Raw genomic sequence first — 12964 nt, forward strand, 5'->3', positions numbered from 1 at the left:
AGAGCTCTAAAAGAGTCTTTCGGGGCGTTTAAAACTTACTGACGCAATCCACAGCGTTATCGTTCACTTTTATATTTGTACGTAATTATGCTCTTCAGGTCGTATATATATATATATATATATATATATAGTTCTAGTAGAGACGGACGAGGCGCGAGTCGAGTACAAGTTGATCAAGCTCGGTTAAATGATTTAACACGTTTTTCTTTCTAGCCTTCGATCATATATATATATATATATTTTTTTTTTTAAGTTTAACACTCACGGTTAAACTTTTTGTTTTAATAATATAGGGAGAGCAATTGAGACCGACGCTGGTATTTCAAAATTTCTTAACGTTTTCCATTCTATTTATTCGTGTGTAAATATCAATGACTGTGTATAATTGATAAGGAATATAGTAAATTTTATCTGATAAATGACTTGCAATAAAATAAAAACTCTTTGAACTGTATTATTTTCTCTTTCGCAGTACGATTTTTCTTTCTTCGTGCGTTCTCCCCCTCATGTTGCGTACACAATATTGTTCAGGTTGGAAAAATAGTGTGTTCTAATGGACCTGTGAGCATTTGTTTTCAATTACTTTTCTCACCCATTCTGAAACAACATATATATATTTCGAATTTATCGTGTTTTTTTTTTTTTTTTTTTTTTTTTTTTTTTTTTTTTTTTTTTTTTTTTTTTTTTTTTTTTTAATAGCATCTTCATTAGTATTTGATGCCGACTTGCCACCATTGCCTAGCTTCTAGTATTCAAATAATTGCCCTCAATCAAATCGTCGGTTAGACTTTCTATACGAATGGACTTTACCACGTGCTCGATAGTAAAGAAAACTCACGCGTCGTCGCGTAAAATAAAATAATATGAGATAGTAAATGCTAGTTTTGAGGTACTTTACTTAATCGGAAGCAAGTACAGTAATATATTTTGGTGCTTGTTTTGTGCTTTTCGTTTCTTTTTTTTTTAATTTTGTTTTTTATAGGATCTTATCGGTTAGTCAACTGTACGAAACGTTAACATTGTTTACTCCAGCTACGACTGCATAAACATTTTGAGTAAAAAAAAAAAAAACTCGAACGTTAATAAACTATCAGCTGGTGATTCAATTTTATAAAGCCTTAAATTTATAATAAAATGGTTTTGAGTCGACGACGATTTTCTAAGGTTTGCAATAAGCGCGATAATAAAACGCAGACGATTAATTTGTATTTGGAAATATTTTGAAAGATCAACGTCAGTCTGTTCGAGCGTAAACGGTCAACGGTGGCTTATCTCTTGATAAAATACTCAGAGCGACATTGAGCCCATAAATCGTTAATCCTGTAATAAGTGACAGCGAGCGGCAGCAGCAATCATTGCGACGCGATTAGTTGGCGAATCTCCCGAGTTTCGCGCGAAATTCCCCGAATCTCGAGCATACTTTCCTTCAGAACTTGAGCCTCCGGGTGTCGTCCCATCCTATCACGACAGCGGTCGCTGAAAAATATACCTCGTTGCGTCATATTTTATCGTGAATTTAATATTAGCCAAAAATTTAGATGATTAGCTTGACGACTAGCGCTAGTATCGATAATGATGAGAGAAGTAAAAGTTAATTAAAGACGAATGGAAGGAGAGAAGATAGTACGAGAGTTGCAAAATTTGAATTCGTTCGATTATTAGGGCGATTAGTTGCAACACTTTCGAACTTGATTCGTGTATAGAGAAGAGCTGTTTTGTCGAGGATATTAAGAAGATTACACAAACAAAAAACTAATAATAATACTACTAATATTAGTAATTATAATTACATTAATAATAATGATTAATAATTAATGATAATGATAATGATGGTGGTGATGATGGTGGTCATGATGGTGGTGATGACGACGATTATGGCGATGATAATGATGATGGTGGTGATGACGACGACGACGACGACGACGATCACGACGATTACGACGATTACGACGATTACGATTACAATGATGATGATTAATAATAACGATAATGATAAATGCCATTTGTATGTATGTGCACGCGCGTATATTACTCGTGTGTATTCCGAAGTATGTTCAGGGTGAGAGACGACAAAGAGCGAGAACGAAAGCTGATGATAACAGATGTGCGATAGCGATACACGTGTACAGAAATATACGGATGAAAAGATTAAGGGAAAAACAGACGTCTCGGTGAGGGAGCTCTTTTAAAGTCCGTTTATTATTATTATTTCAATTTTTTATTTTGTTTTTTTTTTTTTTGTTTTTTTTGTTTTTTTGTTTTTCCTTTTGTGACGTTTAAACTACATAGACGAAGATGAGCTTCCGTGCGAAAAGAAAAATAAGCTCAATAAAAGTTCCGATGCCTGTATCACTTTTACCTCATAAATGAAGCTACAAGATACAATGCAATACGCTCATTACCATTCAATTTCAGTATGAACAAGTTTCACTTACTTGATTTTGGCACGGATTATCATTTATTTTATGCCCGAAATTGCGTACTATAAATACTTCGAGCCGTTTGATTACTTGTTTCATATGTTTTTTTGTAAAGGTGACATTTTTGTTTTCTCCTTTCAGTTTTATTTTTATTATTTTTATTATTATTATTATTATTATTATTATTATTATTAATTATTTTTTTTATTTTTTAATGTTTGCACTTTCTTTTGTTGTACATTTTGTATTTATTTGAATCAGGGGAACTATTGTCAGGTTAAATTTTTTAAGTGAATATTTTATTGTATAAACCCACTGATTAGCTTTTGTAAGGAAAACAAAATATTGTCGTTATCAATAATTAAGTAGATGAAAAATTATTTACAAAAGATAGAAGATGAATTGGAAGTGTTGCTTCAGAATTATTTCGAACGTAAACTTATTCAATATTTTTATAAGTACAAGAACACAATAAAATATTAATAAAATAACTATGAAATTCCATTTTATTGTCGGCTTTATTATTTTTCAACCCAAATTTTGTAACAACAATATCAATTGAAATTAAGACTTGATATAGTGATGGAAAAAAAAACAGTCTGAAATAGAACCCCTGACACACTCATCTTCATAATTCAGCCTCGTAGAAATTTTTTATTATCTTGTCATTATGTACACATTTAGAAATTACTAATATTTATCTTCACATCAGAATTATATATATATATATATATATGGATAAAAAAAAAAAGAAAAAAAGATATTTAAAAAATGTATCCTTATGTAGTAATTGTAAACATTGCTTATGTTATAATTGAAATATAATTATTTCACCATAAACACGTAGATTAAGAAAAATTCGTTATTAATAAACAAAAAAAAAAAAAAAAAAAAAAAAAAAAAAAAAATAAAATTTCTAACCAAAACACGAGTGCACCGAGCGTGTATGTAATTTAATTCAAGTGAAATGACAAAAATATATTCTATAAGTTTAATAAAGCATCTTGACCAAGGACAATTTATTAATTTAGAATAACATATTTTAATGATAAATTACATAACATTAAAGATACGAATAATTACACTCTACTTTCGAGAACAGATATATTACTTTTATTTTTATAACGGACAAATTAATTTACATATGCTTATCTTATACATACAAATGTACAAAGGGGTGTCGAGTATATCGAGTTGCGATACCACGCGCTGACTTAGATTGGACTTAATGGATTCTCAAATATAATAGCTTCGATTACATTGTCCAATAATGAATAATGACTAGACTATAAAACGTCCTCGAGATCTGGCCAAGGAACTGGTGGTGCGAGCCTCAAGGAGGTAAGTTTATTCTGCATAAATGCCGGTGGCTCCAGCTTTCTTCTTTCCTACGTTAAAATAAAATACATAAGGTAAGCAAGCATAAGCGACTTGCGACTGGTGTTTTATCATACGGTTTGGCATTACATAATGAATTTCTCTAAATTATTATCGTGTATTAGACGTGGAACGATCCAAAGGATCTGCGCATCCGGGGTCATTAAGCTTTGACGGCAAATTGCATTCTTACCTGAGTTGCTTGGCTATCCGCGCTTTGAGGCGTGGGAGGTGAAAAGTCCGTAATTGGGTGTGACCATCCTTTCGTATTTAAACATTCGTAGCACAGCTTCGGCTCTGATAAACACTCCGCATGATATGTATGATTACAATTTAATATCACTATGCAATCGGCAGTATGCGACAGAATCCTTCTGCAAACTGGGCAAACGAGTGAGCTACTAACGCGCGCTTTGCCAGCTTCCCTGGGACAATGGTAATAATTATTTAACAACGGTCGCATGACGTATTAGTAAATCGCGCTACTAATCGGCTGTTCTCGTGATTAGGCTATCCCCAATGGAGGATGGCGCCGAGACACGTGGGGCTTATTACCTCAACGATTTTTTCAATGCCTCGTGCAATTCCAGGCCAACTAGTCTCGCCGTTGTCTGCACGAGAACTTCCTCGTACCTCGACTGGGTTAAAACGTCGGTGAGGAGCTTTCTCACGTCGCCCATCGTCCCGCCGGTCGATAAGGGCTGCTTCAAGATATGCTCGAGTACGGTCGATAAAGCGGTCGTGCCGCTAAGACTTTCCAAAATTATTTTCAGCAGCTTCTCGCTCAAAGCCCGGCTGCCTGCGAACACGGAGACGACTTAACATTTCAATTATGGACAGTGGCTCGCCTGCGCTCCTCCTCCCGTACACCTCCAATTATTCTTTTCAACAATTGGACAAAAAACTTTTTCATTTAAATGCCCAGTAGAAACTCGATATCTTACTCTTATGAGCCTCGCTGCGAGCCGATTGCAAGCTCAATGTGATCTCGACAAGCGGTAGCCAATCGAGTGTGCCCGCCGACCTTCTGCACAGACCAGCTAGTTGCGCCGTTACACTAATCGCTTCCTCCTCTCTCGATTTATCACCATCAAACTGTCAATGTGAAAAATTGATTGTTGTTTTATCTCGGTTTATTTTTTTTTTTTTTTTTTTCTTTCATCTTTTCTTTAATCAATAGCAAATTAGAATTAGCCATCCAAAGCATTTCGGGCGAGAGGGATGGTGGGAAGCTCCTTATTTTTCTCATCCCAAGGTATTATCGTGCTATTTATTCGTTTATAAAATAACAAATGCTTGGCCAAATTAAGAAGCGTGGCATTTTGCCTTACCTGCTTCGTTATCTCCGTAAGTCGACCCAGCAAGAGATCGAAAGCACCCTGATAATTTGCCGATTGCTCCAGCAGCGTGGCTTCCGCGTCTTTGCGATTAGCCAGTCGAACTATTTTTAACGCGTCCTCTAATTCACAGCCGTAAGAACCTCGTAAATGCCTCAAAACCTGTAATGGATGTATGTATGTGAGCGATATCGGTTGTTTTGTTTTTTCTTTTTGTTCCACCTTCAATTTGTCGAAAGAGCCCGATTATAAAAGTAAAAGGCCGCGTGCTCTTTTGAAACGCGTCGATGTTTCGAACAATCGACAGGTCACGATATTCAATTAACGTGTACGAATGACCGCGACTCAAACGGCAAGGTACCTGGGAGGGGAAATTTTGAAATCTCGCTCTTAACGTAACCTCGCAACGTTAAACGCCAGTACTTTGTTCTCTTTGTTTTCAGCTTGTACAGCCTTTTATAAAAGCGAAATAATAATGGTAATCAAATGTATGGGACGAACTCTAACGCTTTACAAGACAATAATGGACGACGCGCGATGAAAGCAATCATCGTAATCGTAATGACCAAACAGCACTTACCCGTTCGGGCTCGAATTCGCACATCAATTCGAGAAAACGTTGGAGGTTCGACTGCGACAGCTCCGACTTTGGGCCGCTACGGTTTTCCTCCTCCTCCTCCTCCTCCTCCTCGTACGCCTTGTCGACCGTGGCCTCCAGCTCCCTCTTGCCACCCTCGGTGTACCCGTAAAGCGCGGCGAGTAACGCGTACTCGCTCCGAGGATCGTCGTGGACGGCTTCGAGTATGCGATCCGTCTCGTCGGCCAGACGCGCGACGATGATGCCCGCGAGGCCCGGAGCATCGATACTCACCAGGTCGCGCGCCTGCTTCATCATTATCTCACCGAGCTGTATCGTCGGCAATTGCTGGAGCAGCAGCGGGATCTCCGGGTGCCTCGCTGGATCGGCTATCATACACTCACACACCGATTTCCAGTCGCCGCGATTCGTGTGCAGTAGCTCCGATACGCGCAAACTGTGGATAAAAACGAAATTTTTTTTTTTTTTCTTTTTAAACATTCGAGCAAAGTTGCACGTAAATTGATCAACACTTTAACAATTAAATTAACTATTATTTAATTAAAGCAGCTAAATACTAGTTTGAATTATTTACGGATGTGTACAATCGATACGTACAATTTTTTATATTGGACTAGATGTACAATAATAATAATTAAATGGGACAGAAAGTAAGGAGAAAATATAATTGAAAATTTTTTATTTTTTGTTTTTTGTTTTTTGTTTTGATTGCGTTTGCGCGCACTATTGTCCCGCGATAATAGCCCAATGAAAACTTACAAATTAGCCTTGTGGGTGAGATTTAGGAGTGTGGTCTCCGCGAAGCTATTGAGCTTATTTCCGTGGATCAATTTCAATATTGCGTTTTCCCTCTTGGATTTATGATCGCCGCTCGTCTCTAGGCAAAGTATCTCGACAATTCTAAACAACGAATTTGTTTCCAAGTTCACCGTACACTCGACGATCTCGTCGACGATGAATACTAGTACGAATATTTTCTGCTCGTTGGTCAAGTAATCCGAGCTCTCGGGGACCTGTGGCGTGCTCGCCGTCACTATGTTGAATAATATGTCGACGACCCTCTGGCGCTGCCTCAAGCCCATTTCCGAGGTGAATTCGGGCTCCTGAAAAGCCATGGCGATCGCATCGAGGAATCCCTTGGCGTCGAATCTAAATAATATCAAATAATGATTATTTCATGAGTATTACCTCGGGCTTGCATTATTTTACGTGATATACGTTAAATACATACGATTGATTTAGCTCAAAACGTTACACATAGTAGAATTACAAGCTAACACGATTAGTAGTAATGCCTTATCAAATTATCGAAAGGTAATTGATTGTTATTGTATTTTATTTTTCATTAATATTGTCGATCCACTCGGTCGACGTTCGTAATAAACAATTTCATCATTCTAAGGTAGCATTATGAAAAACTCAAATGCCGAAATATGAGGAAAGGTGGGACTTTAATTACAAAACATCAATGCAATATAAACTTGGATTATTCGGTAAATAAAAACTAGCGTATTATAAGTGCATAGTGCATGTGTCAAGTGATGGGCAATATTAGTTAGTCGTGAGTGAATTTTGCAACAGTAGTTGTGTATCGTTTGTATGCATGGCGAGGAGGAGGGATTTGATCGCAGGTGATGATGGTGGTAGCGACGACGACGACGACGACGACGACGACGACGACGACGCCGACGACGACGACGACGACGATGATGATGATGATGATGATGATGATGATGATGATGATGATGATGATGGTGATGGTGATGGTGATGGTGATGATCGGCAGATAACCTGAGAAGGGTGCGGAGATACGGGTACTGTCTCTCGGCGTCGCTGGCCAGACTCGAGTGCTGGGAGAGGAGCGCCCTCAAAACGTCGGCCTTGACTTTGCGAGGTAGACTCTCGGGGAGCTCGCTCTTCCTAGGGAACTGGCGCCCGGTGAGGCAGCAGCTGGTGTACACGAGGAGAGCATTGCCCAGGTTTATACAGTCCCACGGTTGGGCGCTATCGACGTTGGCGAGGAGGTGCTTACCCAGGACGGGCACCAGCTGGTGAATCGGCGCGGTATAGTCGCATAAAGCTGCCGTTTGCAGATGAATCAGAGCCTCCCATAGGCCACGCTCGTTACAAATCGTCGTCACCTAGAGGAACGAAATTCGTTTTTTATTCTCACCCAACGTCTTTAGCAATTATCATTATTAAGTCAGATGAGTTTTAATACTCGAGAGACCGTCACGTTCGTAAAAATTACCTCTGCTCGCTTACTTTTAATCGACAAAACAATCTATCAAATTAAAGTGAATAATCGCTGATCGTTTTGCCACAATTACGTATAAGCAAAATTTTTGGTAAAAAACAAAACAATGTGCAAGTATTGTCGATGATCGAAATGCTAAAATAATTTACCAATTCTTCCTTCAATTCATTCGATCCAATTTTACGAATTATTCAAGGTAGTATTTACGATCCGTCGATAAGCCACAATTTTTAAACATCACGAAACGAGTTGCGGATACTTACTCGAAGATTTGTAAATGTTTTTTGTACGCACACGCGCGATTGGCACTTAAAATCTTAAAAATACATTTTTCTTTTTACACATTATATTCATTGGATGAGCCATACTCAGAGGCAGAGAAAATGAAAACATATTTCAACGTAATATTGTACGAGGAAAAGGGAATAGTCGTCGGTGATAATTGTGCTGATAAAACTATCGAATCGATCACTCATTGCTAATGTAAAAGTCCCAAGTATTTGAAAACGCTCGGTCACAGTGCCATGGTAATAATAAGGATGAGCGAGGATAACGGGACTCACTTGATGGATGTCGAGGCAGTCGACATGGAGCAAAATAATGATGGCCTGCAGGGACTCGAGCCTGTCCTCCCGATTGTAAAGGGCGACGAGTTGTTGGGCGACGAACGGTGGGAGCCGGGGAGGTAGGTTGGCTTCGAGGAGGGGCGACTCGAGTGCCCTCAGGTAGCCCGCCCGCAGGCTTTCCGACTCGTAAACGAGATCCCAGAGCTTGCCGAAGAGGAGGTCGACGCTCTCGAGCTGCACGCAGTACTCGACGCAAGTAGCGACGATCTCGAGCTCGACATTACTGCCCTCCGGGGAACTCGGCAGCTCGTCCATATACCTCACTAGCACCTGGCACACCTTATCCTGGACGATTTGCTTGCGTCGCTGCTTCGAGCCGTGCAGGCCGACCACGGCCTTGGCCTTGTCCCTGTAGAAGTCCAGGCCGAGTTCGAGCGCCTCGCGGAAGCGTTTCTGTGAATCGTATCAACAGGCGCCCGTTTATTATTTAATATTGGCCCGTTGGAGAAGACAATCGATTTGATGACGAATGGGCTATTCGTCCTTCGTTCGGAGGAAAACACGAGCCGAGGTGACATTTATCATTATAGTCGACGAGTGGGTGACTCTATTTTATAAAAAGACTATTTGTAATTGAATATCGATTAATACGAATTGCCGAGTTACCCTGAAAAATTTACATCTGCTTTCGAAAATACGATATTATTTAAACATCATTTTTTTTTGTTTTTCTTTCAATATTTAACTTAATAGTTAATGGCTTGAAGGCTTGTGAATTTCAAGAAACGAGCAATAGTAGACGTGGATAATTACAACTAAATTATATAAATCTCTCTATTATGAGTTGGAAAAATAACTTCGTGTCCATAATCTCGGCAAAGTGAATATTTTATGGTGGAGCCTAGTAATAAAAGAAATATTTACAAAATTTAAACCCAACGCGATCAATTAAGCAATTATCATTATCGCCTGTAATCTTAATTTGATGTTACTCATACTTTGGCTTTTCTACTTAACCCCACTAAAATGCACAATTATAGCTTGTGAGTTAAATAAATGCACACACCAAACGTTAATTTTTAATTAAAAACGTGACGTCAACTGTCCTTGTGTTTTGTTATGTTTGTTTATTTAATTATTGATTTATATCTTTTTTTTCTTTTTTTTTTTTTTTCATTACACAAGTTTACTTAAGCATGGATTGAAATCCACAGATATATTGGAACGAGCCAAATTCGAAGCACGCACCTCGGTCCTAAAATTTCCTTTTCATTAATTCGTTTCATGGCATTCTTCGTAATTTCCCCGCTAAAGCTTCGACTTGGCTAAGCTGTGACCAATGAAAATGCAAATCGTACGGGAGCGAGCCCGATGTTCCATACTCGGCGGCTCCCCTTTGCGTCCTCATTGCCGTACCTGCATCGTCAAGTAGCGCAATCGTTCGGTCCACGTCCTCACGCAAATGGCGTGCAAACTCTTCATGCCCAGGAGCAGGAGCTGCGATCCGAACGTTATGACTGTGTTATAGCAGGCCCGTTCCCCAGCCAGGGCCATCGCCTTTGACACGTTGCCCCCGGTCGACAGACCCTTAAAGTGGCTCGATGCGTAGGACAGTCCGACGTTGCTCACGTCGAGGATCTCGAGGTTCTCCTGCGTGCGCACGTCGAGCAGATGGAGTTTCTCGTGAATGTCCAGCACAGCCAATGACCTCGAGTTTAGCCAGCGCAAGTTGCTCATCGTGTAGGTTAAAATGATGCGTCGCAGGGGCGTCAGTCTAACTCGCATTCCAACTTCGCTGCATACCTTGACACGTGATCTTTCATTGTTTCACACTTCATTTACTTAGTTTTGTACAAGAATTTTGTCGATTCGCGTTTGGTTATTTACAGTGAACTTTAACAGTTAAGACTTTAATGCTTCTTTATCTGTGCTTTATCGATAAGAGGCACATTCGCAGGGTAGTGATGCAGGAACTTACTTGGTAGAAATGTATAACGTTGTCACGTCCAAGAGCTAGGACGGGATCGATTATCCTCGTGGCATCAACGGAACGAATAACGACCAATTGCCAAGCAACCTGCGGTGGTGCTATCGCAGCGCCGTTTAATGGATGAGTTAGAACGACGCGCATTCTAGGCCTTATGCAGACAACGATAACTTTGGATAGGGTAGCCATTGCAACCAGCGTGTAGTTTTTCAGTGGATGTATGGCTAGTTCGTCTAAAAGTAGGGGTTCGAGACTGCAAACTTCACCTCGAGAGCCACTGAATAGGCATTTACTCTCGCAGCCTCTTACGCCTATTGTTCTTGTGAAAGTCAGTTCAAACACGGAGCCACCACTGTCGCTGCATAGAGCCAATTTTGGAGAATCTGTAAACTGAACGGTAAGACTCAGTACATGGACAATGATGTGCGAATGACTGAATTTAAGCGTCTCTCGTTTACTTATTTCACTATTGCCTTTTTAATGAAAAATGTTTTGTTTCATTTTAGTTGGCATTGATGTGCCATAATGATAAATACGCACAGGTTAAGTTGGCCAAATTGCACTTATTGTTACAAACAATTGGATCTTAATTAGCCGAAGAAATTGAATTGCCATTGTTACATAGAATTACCTTAACGTGAAGAACAGCGGTTCCCGGTGGATGAACGTCGGTTAACGTTCTTAGTATTTTGCCATTGGAACTGTCGATCATAAGAATGTAGCCTTTGGCAAAACCAGCAAGAATTCTAGTCCCGTCGTGATTGAAGCAAAGAGCCGAAACGGATCCTTGATGCCTTGTATCGCGATGACACCATTTTAGTGTTTGAGCGGAATCGAAATCCAGTATAAGACCGTGACTAGTACCGATTGCCATCATATTGCCACCTGCTGCCACTGCACTGGCAAGCCCGGCGTTTATTTTGTCCTAAGTTAATATTTCAAGTAGCTGAATAATTTTACATAAACTTGGGAGTAAATGTTACATTGATATACTTTAACGCTACTACGCATTATGGTTGGTAGTACTTTTACATTTTCAATTGAAAGATTTTTATCGAGTACGTATTCCGTGGTTTCTTACACTGGCAGAGGCAATTTGAGCACAAATTCCCTTTAGAATCACGTGACGAAGAATGATGCTTGACAAAACTGGTTGACGAGACTTTGGTCTACTCGGCGAATTAAGGGACAATAAACTGCCCACGCTGACGGTCTCGCTAGTCGACAATTTCTCCAAAGAAACCAGACCTGTGTCGTCATCTGTCCCAGACAGCGAGCCACAATCAGGCTCTGCGAGTATGCTCTCCAAGGACGGCAACTTGTCAACTGCAGGAATGGCATATTCGACATCATCCAGCTGCAAAGTCATTAACACTTATAATCAAACTGCAAATACGACAATATAGACTATCGATGATACTTTAAGGTGTATTCGTTGGGTGTGCCACGCTAATCTCAACAATGACAATTACATTGAAAAATGAAAAAGTATTAGAAAATAAATGATTGATTACCTCCTCGATTTCCAAATTTATTACATCAGCTGTTAGATTCTCCTGGGAACCGACTTCCGAATTCGAACCGTTTTCTTCAGCCATTTTCGCCCAACGGCTCGATTCTCCTCTCCTTCTTTTACGAATTACCGTAATCGCACTTACAGCTAAGCATAATGAAAGATATGCAAAAGCCAAGTGGCATCAACTAGGATATCGCCCTTACTGCGTTTACTAATTTTATTCGACACCTTGTAAGTTCGATTCGACAACCTTACGTACATACATAGTGAAAAACACACACGCATACACCAACTGATATGTAAGTAGGGGGTGGACCGGTGCACGATAAACAGATAAAGTTACACAGAATTTTATTAATTTTCGCGTTTGCTCGGTCACTACGTATCTCACCACGTACACGCACTCGTTACATGCATTTTCGAAGAACGATAAACCATTCGTAATAATAATACGATCGCTTCGGGGCTCTTACCCACCCACCAAATCAACATAAAAACATACGACTATATAATTAATACACCTACGCGCGCAACGCAACTGACTGTGTGTTAGTGCGCGAGCGCGTTACGTTTGGAATAGGAAGGGTGACGTACGACGCATGCGTATTGCTGAATTTGGGCGGCAAATTTTAGCGTATTTTAAATGCTGTATTGCGGTGACGATAGAGGGAGAATGGCGGAATTAAATAAATACTCGTGTACGTAGAGCGTTAATAATTTATTAACGAAAGCTGTAATTTAATCGGGGGCCCATTACAATACGCGGCACAGTTGTCGCGCAAATCGTTTGTCCTTCGCTAACACCGTTGCTAGTTGCTTTATCTCGCTCGCGCATTCCCCCACTCGACCACCGACTCCAAACGGCAATTGGCTCTTAAATACTAATTCCCGGAAACAAGAAACATA

At 39.8% G+C, this 12964-nt stretch overlaps 1 protein-coding gene across 1 annotated transcript; it reads right to left on the reverse strand.

Annotated features, from left to right (window-relative positions):
- Window positions 1–3428: 3428 nt before the first annotated feature.
- Vps8 (vacuolar protein sorting 8) lies at window positions 3429–12539 on the reverse strand. Its single transcript, XM_011497753.1, has 14 exons — window positions 12057–12539; window positions 11624–11899; window positions 11174–11467; window positions 10534–10932; window positions 9972–10358; window positions 8553–9008; window positions 7524–7873; window positions 6492–6881; window positions 5715–6168; window positions 5129–5356; window positions 4742–4892; window positions 4353–4596; window positions 3991–4222; window positions 3429–3808 (listed from the first exon to the last, which is right to left on the reverse strand). The coding sequence occupies exons 1-14, from the start codon at window positions 12138–12140 to the stop codon at window positions 3707–3709; spliced, it is 4047 nt and encodes a 1348-aa protein (XP_011496055.1). The 5' UTR covers window positions 12141–12539; the 3' UTR covers window positions 3429–3706.
- Window positions 12540–12964: the final 425 nt, after the last annotated feature.

The sequence above is a fragment of the Ceratosolen solmsi genome, unplaced genomic scaffold (genome assembly GCF_000503995.2).
Source record: "Ceratosolen solmsi marchali unplaced genomic scaffold, CerSol_1.0 scaffold47, whole genome shotgun sequence".
Taxonomy (NCBI): domain Eukaryota; kingdom Metazoa; phylum Arthropoda; class Insecta; order Hymenoptera; family Agaonidae; genus Ceratosolen; species Ceratosolen solmsi.